General features: G+C 37.0%; 1 protein-coding gene and 1 long non-coding RNA gene across 3 annotated transcripts in view; one reads left to right on the top strand and one right to left on the bottom strand.

Annotated features, from left to right (window-relative positions):
- SLC13A1 (solute carrier family 13 member 1) overlaps window positions 1-26,315 on the bottom strand; it is a 125,248-nt gene that overhangs the window by 50,014 nt on the left and 48,919 nt on the right. Inside the window, exon 7 of the mRNA XM_029924122.1 lies at window positions 12,472-12,623. Within this exon, the coding sequence (XP_029779982.1) occupies window positions 12,472-12,623 (152 nt within the window). The remainder of the gene's footprint in view (window positions 1-12,471; window positions 12,624-26,315) is intronic.
- On the top strand, window positions 1,542-25,172 carry LOC115279648. Of its 2 annotated transcripts, none has more exons than XR_003903553.1 (2): window positions 1,542-1,628; window positions 25,030-25,172. It is a non-coding gene; the product is annotated as an uncharacterized LOC115279648 (long non-coding RNA). The 2 variants fall into 2 exon arrangements; XR_003903551.1 differs by lacking the exon at window positions 25,030-25,172 and adding an exon at window positions 2,069-2,281.

The raw sequence follows: 26,315 nt of genomic DNA, 5'->3' as shown, positions 1-26,315 counted from the left end.
AAATCATCAGCATGTGAGCGTGGAAAGACAAACGGGCTTGGAAACAGATGAAAATTAACTTCATGGACCTGAAATGTCTGCTCCCATTTCGCATTGGTAGCTGGCATCTCAGGCATGTAGGAAGGGATCCCGATCCATCCATTTTGTCTTCTACAGCTGTTTCTCCTCTGTTCTAGCTGCTGTGAGGAAACCATAACCATTTGACCAGGCACATGATGGCCCTTCTTAGAATTAGACAGTGCTTTGGGGCTCAGTCAAATGGAATAAATCTGGACCAGACAAAAATGATTAAAAGTTCTGTGGAAAACATGAGCTCTTCCTTTATTTCTCTTAGTTATTTTTAGATTTTCGTCCACATAATCACAAAACAATAATTAAAGTTGGGGTGGGGGAGGAGTCAGAGACAAGCACAGTTTCTTTGGTAACCTCACATTTGTTTTTTCAAAATGTAGGGTAAATTCCAAATTAATTCTTGTATAGTTATCTATTTTATGACAGAGAAGGGAAAAACAGGAAATTTGAGAGACAGTTGTCTTTGCTTCTTTTCTTGACACAGTGACTCAAAGACAGAGTTGGACCTTTGGGAAATACAGAAAATACACAGAAGCAATAAAGACACCATTAACCTATTTTTATTATTTTTGAAATTATCAAATGTAGAGAATTTTATAGAAATGATAGATTTGTATATTCTTGTTCTATTTAAATCACACTTTGTATTTTTGCATTTAAAAAAGGTCATGTAAATAAATGAAATGTTTCATGCTATAGCCATCAACATAAGTCACATTTTTCTACTTTATAAAGTATCTCTTCTATTTTAAGATGGTTGCTAAGTAATGCAAAGACTTTTTTTTTTAAAAAAAAGCAATAATAGGTTTTTAAAACTCTAGATTTCCAGTGTTTTCTACCATTACTTTGAGGTTATAAAAACATTGCTCTTTTTTTTAATTTTTAAATTTTTATTTTTTAAATAAGTTTATTGTCCAGTTGGTTTCCAGATAACAACCAGTGCTTCTCCCCACAAGTGCCCCCCACCATGACCATCACCCCCTTTCCTCCCTCCCCCTCCCCCTTCAGTCCATGGTTCCTTTTCAGTATTCAATAGTCTCTCATGATTTGTGTCCCTTACTCTCCCCAGTTCTCTTTCCCCCTTCCTCTCCCTATGGTCCTCTGTTAGGTTCCTCCTGTTAGACATATGAGTACAAACATGTGGTATCTGTCTTTCTCTGCCTGATGTATTTTGCTTAGCATGACATCCTCGAGGTCCATCCACTGTGTTACAAATGGCCAGATTTCATTCTTCCTCATTGCCATATAGTACTCCATTGTATATATATACCACCTCTTCTTGATCCATTCATCAGGTGATGGACATTTAGGCTCTTTCCATGATTTGGCTATTGTAGAAAGTGCCACTATGAACATTGGGGTACATGTGCTCCTATGCATCAGCATTTCTGTATCCTTTGGGTAAGTCCCTAGCAGTGCTATTGTTGGGTCATAGGGGTATAAAAACATTGCTCTAAATTCTAGAATTATCATGAGCAAGTTGGGGATGATCATTATCTATCGTGAAGAGATCCAAAGCTTAGCTAACATATTTATGCAATTAGAAATGAAGAAGGGTAAGTAAGAAATACTAGAGAATACAGAGAATTGATGAATGGGAAAATGCTGTATCATGTCCATGAGCTTCTATTAAGAATTGCTCACTTAAAGAAATGTTTAGAAAATTCAATAAGGAGGAAAAAGCTTATTCTTGTTTTTTATCGATTTATTAGACTTGGATTACAAGTTGATGGCCTATGCTATTCTGTCCAGCCTAAAGGCATTTAGAAATGCTGCTAGAATTAGGTTCAAACCAGCACCCCAAACCCAATTTCATCTTTCACGTTCTGTGGCTCATACTTTGAAATCTGGCTATCTTGTTCTCCTCACTCAATCCTGTAAAATTGGTTTAACTGAAGAGGGACTTTTTAGATATTTTTGCCTAGAGGGATAGTTCATTTAGTAAATGAAAGCTTGAAAAAGCTAAATTCTGTTTTCTTTTTGCTTTTTTCTTTAGTAGTAAGGAAGTGAGCACCACACAGGCCAGTAGCCTCCAGGATCATAACCTTTATACTTATATCTGCAGAGAATACTTTGAATGATAATGGAACACATGGCATACTGTGAGAGATGAGTTTCACTTTTTCTTTTCCCACTTCCTCATGCCCTGTAAGTGAAGTGACTACAAGTATCTGCCTAAAATAAATATCACCAACTATGTTAAGTACAATTCATTCTGATAGAATCCTTACTTTCACCCAACACTTAGAGTATCTACCATGCACCAGGCACTGTTCTAAATATTGGGGATATAGTGGTGAATTAGATGGATGTAGGATAGCCTTTTATAAAGCTTACATTTTTGGAACATTTTTAAGGTTTTTAAAATTTATTTTGAAAGAGAGAGAGAGAGCGCAAGTGGGGGAGGAATAGAGAGAGGGAGAGAGGGGAAATCCCAAGCAGGCTCCATGCTGTCAGCACTGAGTCTGACTTGGGGCCGGATCTCACCAACTGTGAGATCCTGATTGGAGCTGAATTAAGGAGCCGGCTTAAACTATTGAGCCACCCAGGTGCCCCCATAAAGCTTACATTTAAGTGAGGAGCACAAACAGTAAATAGGTAAGCATAACAACAATCAGAAAATATAACAAAATAATGTCATAGAAAAATTATTAGGGAGAGAAAAAGTTTTACATAGTGTGGCTAAAGAGGATGATATTTGAAATGAGATCTAAATGGCAAGAAGGAGCCAGTCCTGTAAATAGCTGGGAAATAGTTACCCGCCCTCCCCCCCCACCCCCCCACCCCCCCACTCCCTGGACAGAGGGAATAGCAAGTACCAAAGCCCTGAGTTAGGAATGAGTGCAGAATGTTTGAGGGTCTGAAGGCCAGTGTGGCTGTGAGCTAAAGTTAGTGACATGAAATAAAGTCCAAGAAGTAGCCAACAGCAATCAGATCATGTAAAATCCTGTAGTCCATCAGAAGGGTTTTGAATTTTAGTACAAATGCAATCAGGAGTAATTGGAACATAATAAATAAGTTAGCGATGTGATCTAACTTAAAGTCTATGTGAAGACTGTGTTATTTATGTAAAACATGTTGGTTAGATGAATCCTCAAGATTGAAGGCAACAAGAGTGGAAGCCAAGTTGCAGTCGGCAGAACTGTAAGATGACCTCCTAGATTTCTGGGCCTACTATACATGTTTTGTATAATCTTCTCTCCTTCTATGTGGGAAGAACTTGCAAATATGGTGAGATTTCATCTCTGTGATTAGGTTCTTTGATGGAAAAAGTGAAGGGATTTTGCAGGGGTAATCAAAGTCCCCATTAATTGACTTTGAGTTAATCAAAAGGGAGATTCTCTTGGGTGGGTCTGACTTAATCAGGTGAGCCCTTAAAAGAGAACCTTTCCTGCTGTCCTAAAGAAGGAAGCTTTCTTATTCCCAGAGAAAGGGGCCATGAGGCAAGGACCGAGGCATAGCCTCTAAACATTGAGAGAGACCCTACGCTAAAAGTTAGCAATAAAACGGGCACCTCAGTAATTCAACCACAGGGAACTCAGTTCAGGCCAATAATCTTAATGACCTTGGAATAGAGCGCTAACTTTCCGTGGAGATTAGAGGTCCAGCTGTCACCTTGATTTCAGCCTGGTGAAGAACCTAAGCCAGGTTCTCAGCTAACCTGTGCCTAGACGCCTGACCCACAGAAATCATGAAGTCACAAATTCATGCAATTTTAAGCCAGTAAGATAATGGTAATGTGTAAACTAGGAAAATAAATCAAATACACAAGGGAATTCATTAGAAGACAAAGAAGTTCGGCAGAGGAGTAGGGTAGAATGGAAAACAGAGTAGAGTTTCCCTGAAGTCAGACTGGTAGCAGTGAAGAGGAGGAGAAGACAATTGGTTTTAAACATATTTGGAACAGAATGTGGATAAATTGGGGAAAGGGTGCCATTTGTTGAAATGAAATCTGAGGGGAGAACAGGCTAGCAGATGGGGAAGGGGGTGGAGGGTCAAAAATGCTGCTGTGGGCATGTTAGTTGGAGACCTCCCTTAGTTTTCCAAGAGGTCATGCTGGATAGGCAGTTAGATAGATGAGTCTGAAACTGAGAGCAGTGGGCAGTTGGAGAGATGAAAGAGGTCATTACCAGCATACAGGTGAGACTGTAAGCCACAGAAATAGGTGTGGTGATTTCAGCAGTAAGTGGAGACCAGAGGAACAAAGAATGCACCTTGGAGCATCTAAGTTTCCGAGGTCAGGCAGAAGTTTAGGAATGAGCAGATGAGCTAAGCACATTTAATTCTAACACAAATCCTGTGAGGAAAGCAATATATTTCCATTTTATGCAGGCAGACACTAAGTCTCATAAGGTTAAATGGATTGCTCAAGGTCACAGTCAAGCAGAATTTTCAACCCAGAAGGAGGGTTTAAAATACAATGTCTTTTCATGAAGGCATAGTGTCCTCAACTCCGGTCCCCAGGTGAAAATAGAAAGTTCCGTATATACTGCAAAATATGCCGAAGCCAGGGGACGAACTTCATGTCTAAGGACATTTTAGAAAAACACCATAGAAATGATTTCGCCATAACAGAGACATGCTCTGACCTGACGTATGTGTGCCTGTCATTGCTGAAACTCAGGAAGATGCTGCTGTGGTCGCAGTTCTTCTGCCCAACTACAAAATGATGAACAGTGTTAATACTAGTGAAATACAAGAAATTGTCTTAAAGGAATGATGTACTTGTGGAAATTTACAACCTTAAACAAATTTTGGCCTTTCGAGCACTATCTGCTGTGCCCATGCTGATTACGGTCCTTTTGATTGATGACTGCTTAGATTATTTCTGAGTTTAAGCCACTTTTCAGTTCTGTCTCAGGGTATTTGCAGACATTTCTTCTCAAATATTAACTACTTGTTATTCATGAGCCAAACTTCTATTTCTAATAGCAATAGCAAAAGTAAAAACAGCAACAACTGCTAGCATTAGTGACAATTTTCCATGTGCCAGACCCTCTTGCTAAGAGCCAAGATGCATTACCCCATTTCATCCTCAAAATAATAAGTTCTAGTGCCACCCCCCATTATACAGATGAAGAAACTGATGTCCACAGAAGTTAAGCTAATATATGGCAAGACTGAAATCTGACCAAGGTCTGAGTCCAAACTCTGCAATACCCAAATTTCTTCTATGATATTTGCCAGAGAAATTATTTCTGAGAAATATAACTGCTCATCTCTCCCGGGGACAACATGGCTAACTTTTGAAGGGAGCTATTGTTAGGTAACAGGTTTATTTTCTCTTTCTATAATTAGCCAAGAAGAAAGGTTAGGAAGGTGAGCACCTATAAACACATTTGACTTTAGGGTACCTATAAACACATTTATTTTACTGTTTCTTAGTTTGTGAACCCCCAGTAGTTATAATTTAACATGTAATTAGTAACAATGACTGTGCTGATTGTTGATAATAAAAGTTCCTTCCATGTTCTTTGTACACCCACGTATTACACAGCTGACACCCACAAGCTGAATAATATTCTTTGATAATCAGCAAGCTATGAAATTTTACTTCCATTTCAATTTGGTAGATTTGCATTTGGGGTTTAACTAATAGCTATTCTATTTATTAAATAATATTGATCCACCAAAACTACTTTGCTATGAAAGCAGTAATTGTCTCTAATAATATTTCCCCCAACAGCATAATTTTAATATCAAAAAATTATTTAGTTATTTAGAAGATTCCCAAGAACTATAAGCACTTCATTTGTGTCTTGGTAGAGTTCATCTCAGCTGACGATTATTGATTATCTACCTGCACCCCTGTGTGCTAAAAGAATAAGGCAATGATTCATTCAGACTCAACAAGTTTGCAGATCATCAGGGGTGATGGTTATGTATAAATGTGGATGAGACAAGTTTATAGGAATGTGAATACAGTTTATGATCAGAGGAGGTGGGAATAGTGGTATAGGAGTAATTGAACAGTGTTTCAGATGAAAACAGCATCCATACAAGTAGAGGATGAAATTGGCATAGTTGGTAGGTCTTTCAAGAACTGGAGTAGGAGGAAACAGGTTAATTACAAGGTGGTATTTATTAACAATAATTGTCAGGAAAGGAAGAGATTGGGTGATGATCAGTGTAACAGAATGGAATGGGGGTCAGGTAGAAAGTGCTGTTCAATCAGGACTTACCTAACAGAGGAGCTAATAAAAATCTAACAAACCTGTAAGGTTGTAACAGGAGGTAGTGTAGAACAAAGAATATTTCCACAATGCTCTATTCCAAGGATTAGTTAGGGGTAACAGCGAAGTAATCACAGAGGAGCCAGAACTTAGGTACCATTAGTGCTAGATTCATAGATTAAGAATACAAGAAACATGGGGTGCCTGGATGGCTCAGTCAGTTAAGTGTCCGACTCCAGCTCAGGTCATGCTCTCACAGCTCATGAGTTCGAGCTCTGCATCAGGCTCTGTGCTGACAGCTCAGAGCCTGGAACCTGCTTCACATTCTATGTCTCCCTCTCTCTCTCTTTTTCTCTCTCTGCCCTTCTCCCACTCACAATCTCTCAAAAATAAATAAAAACATAAAAACATAAAAAAGAATACAAGAAACTTCACACTTTAGAGTTGAGTTAGGTAGTTAGCTTTATCTTTTTAGTATTATTCTGAAAATCCTTCCAAGCTATACATCAGCTGACGACAACATAAGAATGGTTCAGTCTAACTAGCCACACACTTGGTTTTGCAACAATCTCAAATGACACTTGTTATGTTTGCATGCTTACATTTTATAAAAAAGCAAACACAACCCGTAAATGTGAACACTGATGTAGTTTTTCTTGCTACTGACAGGAGACTTGCCTTTTTAGAATTTTGCCACCTTTGTGCCCTCACATAATATTGTCTGGCTGCAGAGTAGGAAGAGCACTGGGACTCGGGCCACCTGCCTTTTACGGGTTATTCCTCTGTGACTAGTGATCATCAATCATTTAAAGTCTCTGAGCCTCAGTTTCCTCATCTGTGAAAGGAGGGGACTGTACACATGCCCTGAAATTCCTCTGTTTTCACTTTTTCTCTTCTTGGCCCTCATTATTACTCAGGAGGACATGTTCTTCTTTTCCAAGACTAATGTTTCTACTCTAATTTCTAATTCCATTCTGCTTCTACCTGACTCTTACTCTTAGCCAATCAAGCTTCCTCTCTCTCTCTCTCTCTCTCTCTCTCTCTCTCTCTCTCTCTCTCTCTCTCTCTCCTCTCTCTCTCTCTGAAAACATCACATATCTCTTTTACAGTTTCCTTCTTCTGAGTGTTAAACAAAACTGATATCTTCCTTGTTCCAAGAGAACTGTCTGCCTCAGGTCACACCATGCTTGTCCTTTTCTTCTTTGCTTTGTCAAACTTGAAAGAATCATTTAAGCTAGATGCTTTCCCCTCCCCACTACCTGCTCACATCTGAACTCTCTGCAGTCTGAATTTGGCCCTCCGTCCCACGTGTTTTTTGGAGGACACTGATGAGAACCAAGCCTTTTCTTAGCCATCATCCTGCTTGACCCTTCTATCCCACTGCTTGTTCCTGACTCACCCTCCACTGTCAAAATGGTCTCATGTGGCTTTCAAAACACCCCATGCTCCAGTTCTCCACCTACTCTGATAAATTTTTCTCATCTTCTTTTTTGTCACTACTACCCAAGAGTCTATCCATGTCTTGATTCTTTTAACTTTTTCTCCCTTTGTATCCATTTCTACATCCAGGATTTTAATTTCTGTATATATATACATATATATCCCTCAAATTAAAAAATTAATATTATTTTTGAGAGAGAGAGAGAGAGAGAGACAGCATGCAAGTGGGGGATAGGCAGAGAGAGACACACACACACAGAATTCAAAGCAGGTTACAGGCTCAAAACTGTTAGCACAGAGCCTGACACGGAGCTCGAACCCATGAGCTGCGAGATCATCACCTGAGCTGAAGTCCGATGCTCAACTGACTAAGCCACCCCGGCGCATCAGCCCTCAAATTTTAAACTAACTTCAACAATGCATTTGCAAATGCCTACTGAAAATCTTATGGTTAGGCTCTTAGCAGGCCATGTCAATATATCTAAAATCAAGTTCATTAATTTCTCCAGTGAACCAAGAAATTCATGGCATCACTATCTACCTAGCCATATTGGCAAAAATTCCCAGAGTTGCTCTAGCCCCTCCTTGCCCTTAAAGCCTCATACCTAATTACTCACCACTTCCTGACTGTACATACAGTGTCCTGAGTCTAAATCCTATCACTTCACAACTAGCTTAGTTCTGGAACCCTTATCATTTGTCAGCACTTTGGTAATAGACTCCTAATTGGTCTCCTAGCCCCAGACTCTTAGAATGCCAATCAATCTGCACATTGCTACTCTAAACAGTACCCAAAAATATACAGGCTATTTCACTGCCTCCCTAAAAAAATGATTACAAACTTTTTGTGGTTTGGTTTTATGAATCATTTTCTTCATAAACATGCTATTTACCTCTTTTAAGATTGCGCCATATTGTATAGACAAGTTTTCTCTAGTGACCAAAAGGTGCTGCACAGAGCTACACCCTCTATTAGTATGAATGTTCAGTTATGTTTCTAGGGAGGTAATTGTTTACCGAGACAGACTTTGGGGTTTGAATGATCTTGGTTTGGACCTCAGTGTGTTAGGCAAACATCCACTTTCTCAACTCTAATAATAATAACCAACGTTTATTGAGCAAATGCTCTGTGCTAGGCACTTTTTAAAGTGCTATTTATTTTTTTGCAAAACTCTAAACAAATCTCTAAGAGAGAGATCTTATTATTATCCCCATTTCTCTGACAAGGTAACAAGCTTAAAGAGAGTAAGTAATATGTCCAAGATCACCTAGTTAGTAAATGGAAGAACTGGGAATTCAACACAGACATTTTAAGTCCAGGGCTTTACTTACCAGGATATGACACCTTCACCGCAAGGATATAGAGAGTATGTGTGTACTAAAATGTATGTAAAATCTCTGGTAGGAGTTTAATACATGTCACCTAACTTCTCTCCTATATGTCAAAAACCAAATGTTATTATGTTTAAAAATTTTTAATGGTTTCCACATATGTATGTTTTGTCTAGAAAACCAGATGGAATTTCGAAACTTCCTGGAAAGTTTTATTTTTTTGAATTCTCCAAAAGAATTCAAAACAGTGCGTTGCACATTGTCAGTCCTCAACTAATGTTTGTTGACTGAAGAGTGAAGGAATAAAGGTTTGTTTTATTTGCACTGAGTGAAATTTAGCTTTCTCAGAATTTATTGTTCTTCCATTCTTTGTGCAAAGAGGAGAACATATATTTGATATCTGTAATATATTTTATATCTGCAAGTGAAAGAGGGATAAATAAAGGCTTTGAAATGTGTTACCCATTCTCTTCCTCACATCACCTGTTTGTAAGATGGCACCTTTCTCTAGAAGCAAATGGTGGGAAATCATTGGTTCTTAGGATTCATGCACCTTTGGAGCTGGACAAGATCCAAAATAAAACTGTACAAAACCACCATTGGTATTGTTTTAAAAAGGATGGCAAGCATTGCCAAGAAGACAAGGTGGCATTATTGTAGTGGATTTGAAAATAAAGGGCAGTTTCTGTCCAGCTACAAACATCTGGGCAAAGAATATAAAACCTTTTTTCCCCTGTAGTTTAAAAATTCTGGAACTTTTCCTAATGAAAGTGAATGCATTTTGTTCCATTGTTGCTTTGAGATGCTGTTGTACTTTTGGGGCCAATATTTGAGGAAAGTTAAATATCTAGCTTGTTTAATAGTATCAGTTATATTTTTTCACAGAAGTCTGTTTTCCCCCTCTATTCTAGTATTTTCTATGAAGGTGGGGTATTTTGAGTTTCTTTCTTATTGTGTATAATTCCTAATGTTAAAGTAAACTTTTGAAGACAAAACTTCACCAAATTTCAAAGCACATTTAAAGCATTTTCTAAATTTAAAGAATCTTTGGCCAAATTCCCATGACTAGGAGAATTAAAAGATTAGATAATTAGGGAAAATGGTTACTGAAACATTTTGCTCAAAGTGCTACAATGCTCTCAATCTGTCATTGCAAATGGATTAATGCATCCAAAAGTCAAGACAATGTTAAATAAAAGAAAGAAAATTTGCTTGATACATTGTGCAAGAGCACAGGCCAAGGGCAGATTCAGCACAGAGTACTTTAACTCCACCAGTTTCATGGGAATGGTGGAAGCTAGCAGTTCTCTAACCCCATGAGCAAAATGATAAAATTCTGGTCTAAATTTTAGAAAAAGAGATTTATAGAGAAGACTATAACGTGGGACCTCCTGGGGGAATTAATGAGAAAGGACAGAAGTCTAATTTTCAGAAAGAGATCAAGTACATTTCCAGTCTTAAATTAGGGGCTACATTGGATAAGTCTTCTCTGACGTGGCGAATTTCAGAAGTCTCCCATTTATAAACCAAATGCCTTTTAGAGGTTTCTTTCTAAGTTGGCCATTGGGAGTACACACGATGGATGTGTAACCAGAGAAACAATAAATACACATGGAGGTCCGTGGGAGAGTGTCCTAAACCACTCTGCCACTGTTCTTTGCACACAAGTTCTTGTTCTTTTTAGAATGGAGTGTGACTTTCTTGAATCTTGGATTTCTTGGAAAGGCTATGCATGCACAACATTTTGCAAATAATTTCAGAAAGTTTATAAAATCTGTGAATCTGCTTTGAAGTATGTAGTTTCCCAATTCTGAACCTGAATTTTTCTGTGAAAAGTCCTAAGTCCTGTTCCAGGGCATCCTTAGTGCTGCCCAGCTTGCTGGAACTGTGACAGTGACCTGTCCCGTTAGGACCTGAGAACACACCCTGAGTGTGAGGTCAGTTTGAGGCCTCACGTGAGAGCGTGGACTTTCAAACTACTATTTTGGGAGTTCTTTTGATAGCTCTTACAAATACTGTCAAGTATTTTTACATAGCTTTTTCATTTAATTCTCACAATTCTCTGATCTGTGACTATTTTCGATAGGAAAAATTAAGTCTTGCACTTTTTATTTTTCAAATTCACAAAGTAAAAGTGATCAAAAATTGTGGAATTAAAATTTTTTAATGGTTATTTATTTTTGAGAGAGAGAGAGAGAGAGAGAGAGAGAGAGAGACAGTGTGAGTGGGGGATGGGCAGAGAGAGAGGGAGACAGAGAATCCGAGGCAGGCTCTGAGCTGTCAGCACAGAGCCCTATGCAGGGCTCAGACTTACAAACCGCTAGATCATGACCTGAGCTGAAGCTGGACGCTTAACCAAATGAGCCACCCAGGTGCCCCAGAGTGTGGAATTTAAAAAGAAAAATGTTTAATTTATGTACTTTCAGAGAGACAGGGAGCATGAACCAGTATGGGGAAAGGCAGAAAGAGAGGAGAGAGAGAGAATTCCAAGACTGCTTCATGCTGTCAGCACAGAGCTTGATCCCACATAAGATCATGACCTGAGCCAAAATCAGGATTTGGATGGTTAACCAACAGAGCCACTCTGGCACTCCTGAAAGTTGTAAAGTTTTTAACCCAAGTTATCTGACTTTACCCACAGTTTCTCCATGCTCTGCAATAGATTAACATCACAATTGCAAACTTATATTTAGAGTCATGGATCTGTCCTTAGAATACTTCATTACTGCCATTTCTTGCAATAGCTCAATCCTTCAAATATTTCTGGATTCTAGGCAAGACATCTGTAATTAGCACCTTTGCTCGCCACTCATCTTTTAAGTTCAAATACTAGTTCCCAAGCCCTACAAAAATTTTCCGAATCATATAATCCACATTCACTTTAGTTAACTATCATTTGCAGTATTATTTGTAATGATAAATGTGTTTCCCATTTGAGTAGAATGGTTAGTGAGGAGTTATCTCTTCTGAGCTCACTTGGGGAATCGGTAGGCACTTACTCATTTACTAAACCCTACATATTTAACTCTTAGTAGAAGTGAAGATGTTCTGATGTCCTGACAAAAAAAAAAGGAGAGTAGGGATGCCTGGATGGCTCAGTCAGGTAAGCGTATAACTCCTGATTTTGGCTTAGGTCATGATCTCACGGTTTGTGGGATCAAGCTCCACATTGGGCTCAGTGCTAATAGCGTGGAGTATGTTTGGGATTCGCTCTTTTCTTTTCTCTCTGGTCCTCCCCTGCTTGTGTATTCTCTCTCTCTCTCTCTCTCTCTCTCTCTCTCTCTCTCTCTCTCTTTCAAAAAATAAACATTAAACAAAAACAAAAGCAAGAACAAAGGAGAGTTAACTCAGGACAGCAATTACTGTTCCTGAATTCTCTGAGTCAGTTAAGACTAACCCTCATAAGTTGTGTGCGGCCTATTTATCAAATCAATAATTAAAAATTCTTACTTACATATTGAAATGCTCAGCGAAGATCAAGTTGGTGGAAGTACCCGTGATCGTTGTCAGTCCACCAATGGTTGAAGAGTAAGCAATACACAAGCACATAAGTTTACACATCATGTGGTCCTTCTTTGTTCGGTACTTGGTTCCTGTGCCTGAATTCTGTTCAACAGAAAATAGTTCACATGTCATGTGGTCCTTTGCTCTTTATTTGGCTTCCATGCCACCAACTTTATCATTTTCAAGTCACTTTTACAAAAGAAATTAAGGCAGTTCTCTTAACCTTCTTCTCAAACTACTGCCCTACCTCACTTCCATTTTCACAGCCAAACTACTCAAAAGAGTTGTCGACATTCATTGACTCCATTCTTAACCACTTGAGTCTGGCTTCTGTCTCTTCAGTCCACCCAAGTGCACTTGCTGTGATTATCAATAACCTCCACATTACTGAACTCCACAGATACTTTTCAGTCTCAGTTTTGTAGACCTCTCAACAGGACTGAAAGGGTTAATCACTTCTTCCTGCTCAGAAACTCTTCTTGGGACTCCTGTGATATCTCAGTCTTCTGATTCTCCTACTTCTGTTTGTTTCTCTGTCTCTCTTGTCCGTTCATTTTCCTTAGAACTGGAATTTCTTGAAACTATGTCATGGGCACCTGTCTCTTTTCATTGCAATGTTTATCCTTAGGAAATCTCATATATTTTCACTGATTTAATGAATATAGATACACCAGACCACCAATTCTGGTCTTCAGCCTAAACTTCTCCTTTTAGACCTATATATCCAATGAACTGTTTAACATAATTTGAATGTCTTAAATAAAACCTCAATCCCAAAATGTTCAAAACCAAACCCACTCCTTCCTTCCTCAGATGCAGTTCTTCTTCAGGATTACCTATATAAGCTAATAGTATCATCATCAATGCAATTACAAACACTTATAGTGTGCTTAGTATATAATAAACACCATTCTAAGTTAAAATCAAATAAACAATTTAATCCACCTTATTCTTACAACACTATGAGGTTAGCACTGTTATTATCCTTTTTTACACATGAAGACACGAGACAACGTAAAGTTAAGAGGCTTGCCCAAGGTCACATAGTCTGAAAATGGCCGACAGATTTTAAAGACATGTAGTCTTGTTATATAATTTATAACTTCAGCCACTATATTATATTGCCTGTCCTCATTGAAAACATTCTCTTCCTCACCCTACCAAGTCATGTCAATTTTATCTACTTAGATATGTCTGGACTCTTTCGTGTTCATCCCCACTACTATCACTCTGGTGTAAATCAAATCTGATTCGGGTTACTATAATAGCCTCCTTATGGGTCTCCATCTATCAAGTCTTGTCTATTTCAAACGTGTCCCGCACAGTACAGCCTTTAAAAAATATAGATGTATTTTTAAATACACAAATAGAAGAATCTCCCAATTCCATACAGATACGTATACTATCTGTGATATATGTACTGAAAGATCTTTGGAGAAATCATGGAAAGGAAATATTTTCTATTCACTGAAAGCCATCATGGATGTGGAAATGATTTAGCATGGTAGGGTCAGGTGCATTAAGTTGTAATTTGCCTCTTACTTTCTAATTAACTTAAAAGTTAGCCCCTTGGGTATCTACTTTTCACCTAAAATAAATAAATTTATAAGTGCTTCTTTTTGTCTAATATTTCCTACATGGAAGTGATTTGCATTTTCCATGATAAAAGTTGGCATTGAAAATTTGAAAACCAAATGGTATGTAGATAAAATAGCAAAACGCTTTAAAAAATTCTTATAGTGGAACAAAGTGACAAATGGAACTTAGGGCTTAAATATTATCTATTTTACTACAGAAAAGAATAAAGAGAAACTAGAAAGTGATATATAATTTGTATACATTTAAACTGATAATAAGAATAGAAACTTAAAGATGTGCTGTGTATATAATTCTCATTGCCAGATTAAAACTCTTAAAATTATTAAAAAAATTTCCAAACTACAAAGAGAAAACTGGATTTCATATAAAAGCTAAACTGCAAATATATGCATATGTAGGTGTATAAATATGAATATAAACTCAATGATTAAAATGTTTTGGCTGATATAAAATTTTTAAAATCAAAATAGGAAAATACAGATATATTTGCCATGCTTTATCCTTTAGGGATTTCCCATACTTTTTCCTTTGTATAGACCTTTAAAACATAAATTAATGCTACTGCACATAAGGTGATATTTTTGCAAATATCATGGACAATTTAGAAGCACATTAAAAATTAAAAGTTTAAATTCTGCAGCAAATTGTAACACTAATATATCATAATACATATAAAAGGTTAAGTGCAGGTGTTAGGAGGTGGGATGGGCTGCAACAATTCTGTTATCATTCAGTAAATGTGAACCCCATGCAGTCAGCTCTATTGTTTTTGTTTTTGTTTTTTTGGTGGTATTTTTGGTTAGGTCATGGGATTACTGGGCAGAACTTGTTGAAGAGATGTTAGAGTAAGGGGAAAAGACTGAGGACCAGAGAGACAATAGTGGGGGTCACTGGGCAGAAAACTACGGCTGTTTTTTTTTTTAATTTTTAAAATTTAAATTCAAGGTAGTTAACATACAGTGTAGTCTTGACTTCAGGAATAGAACCCAGTGATTCATCTCTTACATATGACACCTAGTGCTCATCCTGAAAAGTACCTTCCTTAATGCCCATCACTCATTAACCCATCTCCCCACCCACCTCCCCTCCAGCAACCCTCAGTTTGCTCTATTTAAGGGTCTCTTATGGATAGAGCTCTTAAGAAAGCCTGAGACAAGCCATTAATTGAGCCAACTATTGGTACAGAAACTACAAAAACAAGGGAAGAGAGAGCCCTCAGCAGGTTAGTCTTTTGGAGAAGACAGTGGTTTCAACCTGAGACAAAGGGTTTGACCTCAGTCCAAACCAGATTTGGAATAAGTCATTTGGAAAGGAAAGTCAAGAGCATGTGTTTGCAGAGATCAGGACAACAAAATAAGCACTACGTTATTCCATGAGTAGAGAAGGAATTTGGTGTGTGCGGAGGGGGGAGGCGGTGGGGGGTATACTTTCTCCTAAGAGTGTGAGACAGAAAAAAGAGTCCTATGCAAAGAAAGAAGGAGATGCAAAGCATCTGGAGGGGTGAAGTGGGACACAGTCAGGGATGACATGGCCAGAGAAGACTTCCTGCGCTAAGGAGACCCAAGGACATTACCATGAACGTACTGTGAATGGGAAAGTGCTTGTTTTACAATGTTTCACAATGGGGGACTTATGTGAATTTAAATATGCAGAATAAGGTAATTTTTATAATAAAGATATATCCACACACATGTAATGCCAAAATGAAATATGTCAAAATATTAACACTGAAATTGGGAGTACCTTCTGTCTTCTTGATACTTTTTGTGTTTTTTTTTTTTTTTTTGGAGAGACAGAGACAGTGCGAGCAGGGGAGGGTCAGAGAGAGGGAGACACAGAATCTGAAACAGGCTCCAGGCTCTGAGCTAGCTGTCAGCACAGAGCCCGACGCGGGGCTTGAACCCACGAACCGAGAGATCATAACCTGAGCCGAAGCCGGACGCTTAACTGACTGAGCCACCCAAGCACCCCTTCTTGATACTTTTTGTATCTTCTACAATCATAAAAGAGTTTTCCCAATATACAAAAGAATCGTAGACTATTAGTGCCGACAAGTATTTGGAGGTTACATGGTACAAAGATCTCATTTTTCAGAAGACCATTCATCTCAAATGCGATATAGCGGGTCACTGTAGGACGGAAACCAGAATCCATGTATCTGAGCTTCCAGTCAATTATTTCCTTTGTATTTTTTGACCTTCCAGAACACTTTTTATTTATGTGTTTTTTAAACCTACATCTAAGACTTTATACTTAATTACGTTTCATATTGCTTTTATCACAGCAAATGTAGTCTACTGTTTTTATTCAATCCCAATTCTGTTTGTTATTTCACACAAATGTGACATCTAAGACCTTGTGAATATACTTGCTACAAAGTCTTCCAAGTGACAGACAAATTCTGTCTAGGCCATGACCAAATGCTGAATCCCATGACATCATCACATGGGTGGAGCTCAGGGGACATTTCAGAACAGTTTTGCATGTCCAGATATAACTCACTATTGCCGCCTGGTGGCTATGACTGCAAAGTCCAGGGACAGGTTAAAACTTTCCTTCCAATCTAAAAATGCACACGTGAACCGGTATAGGCTAATCCAGTGGTCTCCAATCATGTACATAATAATTCACTGGGGTGAGAGCGGTGAGAAAAGTTTAGGGTTTCTGTTTGTATTTAAATAATTACTGAAGGCTAATTGTACAAAATCATAGTTCTAACTAATCATTTTCTGTTTGCCAAAGAGAGCCAGTTTAAAATCTTCTAGCTCTTTCTGGATATTTATTTGTACTTAACCTTAAAAATATCCATAGGATATATTGATTTCCCAGTTGTTGGCATTACAATTAAACTTCCATTATGTTAGACGATGGGAATTTCACCTTCTTTCATAGACTTGATCACTGAACACATTCCTACTTTTCATGTCCCCATTATCCTCCCGTTATGGCTACATGATAATTTAAAGCAGAGTTCAATGTTCAGAATGCTGCATAGAGTAGAGATCTATGAACATCTGAGCAGTAGGACCCATATTACTTTTCCTGATTTGTACTCCTTTTCTACCCCTCCTTGTTTGCTTAATTTTCTAAGTTTTGCTTAGTTTTCTTGAAAAAAAATTTTTTGTCTTTATTATTTTCATTTTGAGAGAGAGTGACAGAGAGCAGTGGGCACCGAGTGGGATTATTAGTCATAAATATTATATTCTTCCACTATAGAAATTTTCTTCAAGTTTTGATTAGTCTTCACTCAGTGTTCTTTATTCTTTTTCTGAAATATCCTATTATTCTCTTATCTTGTTTCTATTTTTTCTACTAAATTTTCCATTTATGATTTAGTTTTATATCTTTTAATTACATTTTATATTTTATTTACATTCATATTTTATTTTTTGTCTTCTTGTTCCTCTTTTAAAGAATGCCATTCATAGATAAGTTCAAAAAACATACATTGTACCAATACTGAATCATGATGAAATAGACAATGTGAACACACTGATTATTAGCAAGGAGATGGAGTCAGTAATCTAGACTCTCTCAACGAAAAAAGCCCAGGACTAGATGGCTTCATTGGCAAAGTCTACAAAACATTCAAAGAATAATTAATACCAATCTTACTCAAACTTCCAAAAAATGGGAGAGGAGAGACTCTTCCAAACTCATGAGGCATTATCTTGAGACCAAGACCATTCAATGACACTACAAAAAAAAATAATTACATGCCACTATCCCTGATGAACATATATGCAAACATCCTCAACAAAATCATAGCAAGTCAAACTCAATACATTGCATACATGTAAAGGATCATACACCATTATTAAATGAAATTTATTCCAGCGATACAAGAATGATTCAATATCTGAAGCTTGTCAATGTGATATACCTCGTTAACAAATTGAAGGATAAAAATAATATCATATTGACAGATGCAGGAAAAGTGTTTAACAAAATTCAGCAACCATTTATGAGAAATACTTTCAAGAAAGTGAGTACAGAGGAAATTTATCTCAACATAAGAAAGGTCATTTATGACAAGCCCACTGCTAACAGGATACTCAATGGTGAAAAGCTAAAAGTCTTTCTTTTATGGTCAGAAACAAAACAAGGATGCCCACTGACCACATCTATTCTACAGAGTATTGGAAATCCTAGCTAGAGCAACAACAACAACAAAAACAAAAAACAAAACAGAAAAAAAAAAAAAAGGGAATCCAAATTGGAAAGCAAGAAGTAAAACTGTCACTATTTGTAGATGAAATGATATTATATATATAAAACTCTAAAGACTTCATGAAAAAACTGTTAGAATGAATAAAAAAATTCAATAACATTGCAGCATACAAAATCCATATGCAAAAATCTGTTGCATTTCTATTCACTAAAATGAACTGTCAGAAGGAGAAACAGAAAATCATCCCATTTATATTGCTTCAAAATAATGAAATATCTAGAAATAAATTTAACTAATGATGGAAAAGACCTGTATATTGAAAACTAGAAGACGTTAATGAAAGAAACTGAAGAAGACACAAATAAATGGAAGATATTCCAGGCTTACAGTTTAGAAGAATCAATATTGGGGCAGAGCAGAGTGGCGCAGCAGAAGAATCAATATTGTTAAAACTGATAATACTCAAAAGCAATCAATAGTACCCAAAGCAATCTACAGATTTGATGCAAATTTGATATCAAAATTCCAATGACATTTTTGACAAAAACAGAGTAAATAATCCTCAAATTTGTATGGAACCACACACAAAAAAATCCTGAATAGCCAAAACAATCTTGAGAAAAAAGAACAAAGCTGGAGGCATCATGCTACCTGATTTCAAACTAAATTAAAATCTATAGAAATTAAAAATAGTATGGTAATTGGCATAAAAACAGTCACATAGATTAATGGAACAGAATAGAAAGTCCCAAAATAAATCCATGTAGATATAGTCAACTAATTTATGACAAAGGAGCCAATAATATACAATGGGGTAAAGGAGAGCTTCTTCAATAAATGGTATTGCACAAACTGTACAGCCACATGCAAAACAATGAAATTTTACCACAATTTTATTTTATTTTTCTTATTATTTTATTTTTTTAATTAAAAAATTTTTAATGTTTTTTTTAATTTATTTTTGAGAGACAGAGAGAGACAGTGCGAGCAGGGGAGGGTCAGAGAGAGAAGGAGACACAGAATCCAAAGCAGCCTCCAGACTCTGAACTAGCTGTCAGCACAGAGCCCAACATGGGGCTCAAGTCCAACACGGGACTCAAACCCACGAACTGTGAGATCATGACCTGAGCCAAAGCTGGACACTTAACCGACTGAGCCACCCAGGCGCCCCCCACAATTTTAAAGCATACACAAAAATGAATTCAAAATGGGTTAAAGACCTGAACATAGCCTGAAACCATCAAACTCCTAAAAGAAAACATAGATGGTAAGCTCTTTGACATAGGTCTTGGTGATGGTTTTTTTAATCTGACACCAAAAGCAAAAGCAACAAAAGCAAAAACAAATAAGTGGTACTCATACCAAAAAGCTGCTGCACAGCAAAGGAAACCATCAACAAAATGAAAAGACAACCTACTAAATGAGAGAAAATATTTTCAAATTGTATTTCTGATAAGGGGCTAATATCCTAAATATGTAAAGAACCCATACAGCTCAATAGCAAAAACCCCAAACAGTGTGATAAAAAAATGTGCAGAAGGTCTGAATAGACATTTCCCCAAATAAGACATACAAATAGTCAACAGGCACATGAAAAGATGCTCAACATCCTTGATCGTCTGGGAAATACAAATCAAAACCACAATGAGTTATCATCTCATACCTTTTAGCATGACTATTATCAAAAAGACAAGAAAGAATAAATGTTGGTGAGGATGTGAGAAAAGGAAATCCTTGTGCACTGTTGGTGGGAATGTAAATTGGTGCAGCCACAATAGAGAACAGTATGAAATCTCCTCAAAAAATTAAAATAGAACTACAATATGATGTAGCAATTCTACTTGGGGTATTTATCAAAAGAAAATGAAAAAACTAACTTGAAAAGGAATATGTATGCCCATTGTTACATTATTTACAATAGCAATGATATGGAAACAACCTGAGTGCCCATTGATGGATGAATGGGTAAAGAAATTGTGGTATATGTACACCATGGAATATTATTCAGCCACTAACAATGAATGAAATCTTGCCATTTGTGACAACACAGATGGAAATCAAAGGAATTATGCCAGATGAAATAAGTCAGACAGTGAGAGACAGATATTATATGATCTCTCCTACATGTTAAATCTTTTTAAAAAGTAAAAACACAAAGCCACAAGAAAACCATGCTCATAGATGTAGAAAACAGATTGACGGCTACTGGAAGCAAAGGGTGAGGGGGTTAGATAAATAGGTGAAAGTGTAAATTTATTTAAAAATAAAAACAAAAAAAAGATGCTACAAGACAGTAAAAATTATATTAAACATACCTATGCTGAAAAAAAAAGGACACCCTTCATATATTCCATGAATGCAATTCCTTTACCTCTCTGAATATACTAATGATAGTCTCTTTTTTTATGTTTTCACCTTCTTGCACAGTCTCCATTTCCTGCAACTTTCCGCTTTCTTTTTGTTTCTTTGGAACTCTCTCTTTAATGCCCAAGATTTTCTTCAGATATATAGGACTTTCTCATTGTTGCCTCATATTTAAGACAGTGAAAAGCTGTTTGGAAGGTCTATACATGTGCTTTGGGATTTGTTATTGATTGTGGGTTTCATTCCAGGATCATCTAACTGGGCCTTTTTTTTTTCTGAGAAAAGCCAGAAATGGGTATATATTTTACATTACCCGAGGAAGGACCCCTGGTCTCCTGTCCATTGACACATGGGGCATTTAAGTCTGGCTCCCAGGACCAGTTGAGTAGAAGGCAAGTTTCTCACCATTGGACATATAAACTGCCTCCTAACCCAATTGTCACTGCGAAACCCGCCTGTGACCTGAACAGTTTCTGGTTCTCATTATCCTCTGCTTTACCATATCTGTCTGGTGGAGAAGAAGCAGTTGCATCTATGTAGAGTTGAGGAAGAAATTTGGGAATTTAATGTTTCATAAGCAATCTTTTATTTATCCTTGATTTTCAACATTTTAAAAACTCTGAAGGCTGCAGCTATGTAAATTGGATTGTTTATTGTCTTTCCTCACTATTGACTTAGGATTCCACTTTCATGACATAGCAGTCATCCTTCTACTTTCCAGCTTCCAAAATTACTTTGCTGTCACCTCTTCTCTTGACATTTATATAATTGTAACTTATGACTTAAAAGGTCTATTTGTTCTTATTTTAATGGCGATTTAGGATATGGTGAAGGTAAATGGGCTTATGCAATCTGGCATCTTATTGGAAGATGTCATATTTCCTGTTTTACATTAAAAATAAATAAATGAATCTTAACTAATAATTATTGCACAGATTGACCTTGGCGCCTTCATGGTCTATGAATTGGTGGGTGATACACGTGAAAGCTGGGGGAGACTAAAAGTTCCGTTGTGTGAAGAGGGATCTACATCTATGAGCATGAGTCGACTTTGACTTAGGTCATGATCTCACATTTGTGGGTTTGAGCCCTATGTCGGGCTCTGTGCTGACAGCTCAGAGCCTGAGCCTGCTTCAGATTCTGTGTCTCCCTCTCTCTATGCCCCTCCCCTGCTCACGCTCTGTCTCTCTCTGTCTCAAAAATAAATAAAACATTAAAAAATGTTTTTAAAGACATGAGGAGTCTTTATAAAAATTCTATTTTTCTAGCAATGCTAGAAAATCGTAATTTGTTAGCTCTCAGCATATGAGTGTACATGTACTTGGTTAAATGGGTAACAGATTATGGTTTCTAGTTTTAATTAAAACATCCCTCTCATAATATGCATATGGATTTAAGTGATTTCTATGGGAAATTATTTATGCAAAGAAAGACTAAAGACAATACATAACTGAACAGCAAGAAAATATGAGAGGAGATCTGTCTCCTACTCTTAATGTGAACTCTTCATGAAGATCCAGTAAGGATCAAATCCAAAAGACCCTGAACAATTCAGAGAAGTTGGTAACAAAATTGAAGTTATCAATAAGACTCCTAGAGATATGATTTATATCCACTGTAGTTAAAGAAGTATTTGCATATTGTGAATTGGAATGTTAGTTTATATAGTAATAGTATGATGAAGAGAAAGATATTTAAAATTAAGCACTTAAGACCTGAGGAGTCCTGGGGCACCTGGGTGGCTCAGTTGGTTAAGCGTCGACTTTGACTTAGGTCATGATCTCACATTTGTGGGTTCGAGCCCTGTGTCGGGCTCTGTGCTGACAGCTCAGAGCCTGGAGCCTGCTTCAGATTCTGTGTCTCCCTCTCTCTCTGCCCCTCCCCTGCTCACGCTCTGTCTCTCTCTGTCTCAAAAATAAATAAAACATTAAAAAAATTTTTTTAAAGACATGAGGAGTCTTTATAAAAATTCTATTTTTCTAGCAATGCTAGAAAATCATAATTAAATCCAAGGTTTATTTTATAAAATGTTATTATCCGAAATGTTAAATATTTAGAAGTTTCCTTTGTAATGTATTCATGAGTAGCTAGCTGAAAATGAAAATATGTGGGTACTGGGAAAAATCTCCTTTCTATAGCAGTAAAAATGACTGACATAATATATAAATAACATAGTGAATTTCTCTTCAGTTACATGACAATTCATATTTCCTGTTAAATAAAATGTGGTTTAAAATATTTAAAAAGCACCTTAAAAATATATCACAAAACTATACAAAAGTAAGAGATTTACCTTGACCCTATATAAAGTGAAAATGGGAATCTGAACTGAGTGTCTAGGCAGCTTTTTGATTTGAGGATTTCAGTTTATTCTTTTGCAGAGAGAGCTGGGGACTGCAGATAATGCCTAAGGCCCACCCTCTATGGGGAATTATACAGGCAAACACTCATAAAGCTGGTATTCTTTGCAAAAATAGACAGCAAGGAAAGCTCATGCTGACTTAAGGGGAAAACATAATGTAGCCTAAAAACTCCTAACCATGAGCACTTTTAGCCTGAATTGGTGTTACTGGTCTGTTAAAAGAAAAACAATAACATAAAAACTATTCCATGCTGCTGCAACCCAGGACTTAAGAAATTCCTATAGAAGGTTCAAGAAAAACCAGCATTGCAATATTTATTTCTTTGTTATTTTAATTTTAGAGAGAGTATGCGTGTGGAGGAGAAGGGCAGACTCTGAAGCAGGCTCCGTGTTCAGCATGGAACTTGACGCAGGGCTTGGTCCCATGACTCTGGGATAATGACCTGAGCTGAAATTAAGAGTTGGATTGCTCAACTGAATAACAATCCAGGTGCCCCTAGCATTTCAATACTTAATAGCACAACACACACACACACACACACACACACACACACACACACACAAGGCAAGAAAGGTGAGAAAAAGCAGAAAACAAAAAAGAGGCCAAAGAGAGATGTATAGGACTCCAGACACTAGAGTCATTGGAAATATAAGTAAATTAATTTATGACTAAAAAAATTTAGAGAATAAATGGAAAATATGAGTAAAGGGAAAGATACTATAAAAATCACCCAGTAAATCTTAAAAAGAGACAAATAGAATTTATAGAAATTAAAATTTAAATAACTGAATTTAGGAACACCTAGTGGTTCAGTTGGCTGAGTATCCAACTCTTGATTTCAGCTCAGGTCATGATCCCAGGGTTATGGGACTGAGTTCCATGCTGGGCTCCATGCTTAAGGTCTTAAGGTTCTTTCTCTCTCCCCCTCTACTCCTCTGTCTTATTCATGCATGTTCTCTCTCTCTCTCTCTCTCTCTCTCTCTCTCTCTCTCTCTCTTTCTGTCTCCCTAAAATAAATAAAAAGAAATAAATAACTGAATTTAAATACTCAGTAAATGAGTTAAACAAACAAAAAAAATAGACATAGCTGAAGGAAACAGATCTGAAGTTATTCATAATGTAGTCTAGCAAGACATGGAAGGAAAATAAAGGTGTTAAAAAGCATGGGAAACAGAATGATAAAGTTTAACATATGTTTAATTGGAGACTCAGAGAAAATAATGGTTGAGAATTCTCAAGAATTATTGGAAAAGATTCAACTTACACACATGCACATAGATATGCACATCTTTAAAGTAACCAAAGATAAAAGATTGTCTGTTAAAAGAATGGTAATTTGAATGATAGGTAGCTTATTTCTAACAGCAAAACAGTCAAAAGACAGTAGGAATACATGTCAATTTGCCATAAAAAAATAATAGTCAATCTAGAAATCTATAACCACAAGAATATATTCCAAGAAATGTAAAGATCTTTATGTAAAACAAAACTGAGAGTTTATCATCAAAAGGTACTTTCTAAAATACAATCAAAAGATATATTCAGACAGGAGGTATATGAACCTAGATAGAATGTTCAAGAAACAATGGTGAACAAAGATATTAGTAAATATGCACATAATCCTACAAAGCATTGATTAAAAAAATAAAATTACATAGTTTATAGGAGAATGACAGAGTAGAACTGAAAAATGGCTACACATAAACAGGAAGAGATAGTGTAGCTGAAATGTCCTAAGGTCTTGGTCCTGTTCAGAAAGAAGAGAATAATGGATTATTTTTACAATTTTATAAATCAAGCACACATGACATTATAGTTTGAACTGTGTCCACCTCGCACTCATATGTTGAAGCCTTAATACCCAATGTGACTGTATTTGGAGATAAGACTTTAAGATGGTAATTATAGTTCAACAGGCTACAAAGGTAGGGCTCTAATCTAATAAAACTGCTGTCCTTGTAAGAAGAGGAAGAAAGACTAGAGATCTCTCTTTTTCTCTGCTTTCATAAAGAGAAAAAGCTATCTGAAGACACAGTGAGCAGGCAAGTTGTCTACAAGCCAGGAAGAAAGACTGCCAGAAACTAACCCTGATGGCCCCTTGATCTTGGGCTTTTATGCTACAGAAATGTAAGAAAATAAATTTCTGTCGTTTAAGCCACCAAGTCTGTTGTGTTTTGTTAGACCTAGTTGACCAATACACATGATAAAAATGTTCAGGAAATCTAAAATAATAATAGACACAGAACATAGAGTAGAAGTGTGTATCTGTATGTGTATGTGCATGTATATGTGCATGTGTGGATGCAGGTGTGTGTGTGTGTGTGTGATGAACTAAATAAAGAACAAAAAGAAAATAACTGCAAAAGAATGCAGGGAAGAGAGATGAAAAAATATTTGGAAAAAATAGAAATCTGGCATTCAAAATTATTCTAAATTTATAAAGTCACAAAAAAATTCAAATGGATCAAACTTGTCAGGCAAAATTATTCAACCTGGATGAAAATGTAAAAGCCAGCAATATGCTTTTTTATTTAAAAAAAACATCTAAAGTGTAAGGACACAGAAATATTGAAAGTGAAAGGAGAGAAGAAATGCTAGGTAAAGTCTAACCTAAAAAAGACTGGCATTGCAGGAGACTTCTGGGAAAGATGGTAGAGTTAGAGGATCCTAAGCTCACCTTGTCCCACAGATACAACTAGATAACACTCACCTCAGTGTAAATAACCCAGAAAAAGACCTGGAGACTGGCAAAACAGACTCTCCACAGCTAAATGTATAGAAGAGGCCACACTGAAGAGAGCAGGAAATGCAAAGATGTGGTCTAGAGCCAAATAGACCCACAGGACTCTGTGCAGAGAAGGAATGATGTGGGTGTGGAAAAAGGAGAGGACCAGACCCCCTCACCAAGCACCCTAGGCATGGGGGACTTGCACAGGGAAGATGAATCCCCAAAACATTTGGCTTTGAAAACCAAGAGACCTAACAATCAGTGGGGTTTAATACCTGGAACTTTAAAAATCATCAGGGTTAGCTCTGGGAAAGCCAGGAGGGGGGAGGCCCCACCCTGAAAGAGAGCACAATATTGAGATTCAGCATAGAAGCAGCAGTATGAAACACTTGGGGGGTAAAGGAAGGTGATTCATTCACTAATCTCAGAGCAAGTGCATGAGGTGTAGGGATTTTTGGGAAACTTTAAGAACAAAAGAGCTGGCAGGTATTATATCCCCCCCACCCCAGCCTAGATGCACGGACACCTGTAGGAACCAGCACAGCACCAACACTCTCCATCTAACTTCT

Source organism: Suricata suricatta, chromosome 2 (assembly GCF_006229205.1).
Source record: "Suricata suricatta isolate VVHF042 chromosome 2, meerkat_22Aug2017_6uvM2_HiC, whole genome shotgun sequence".
Taxonomy (NCBI): domain Eukaryota; kingdom Metazoa; phylum Chordata; class Mammalia; order Carnivora; family Herpestidae; genus Suricata; species Suricata suricatta.
The sequence above is the reverse complement of the archived record's forward strand: the minus strand, read 5'-3'. Positions and strand labels throughout refer to the sequence as shown.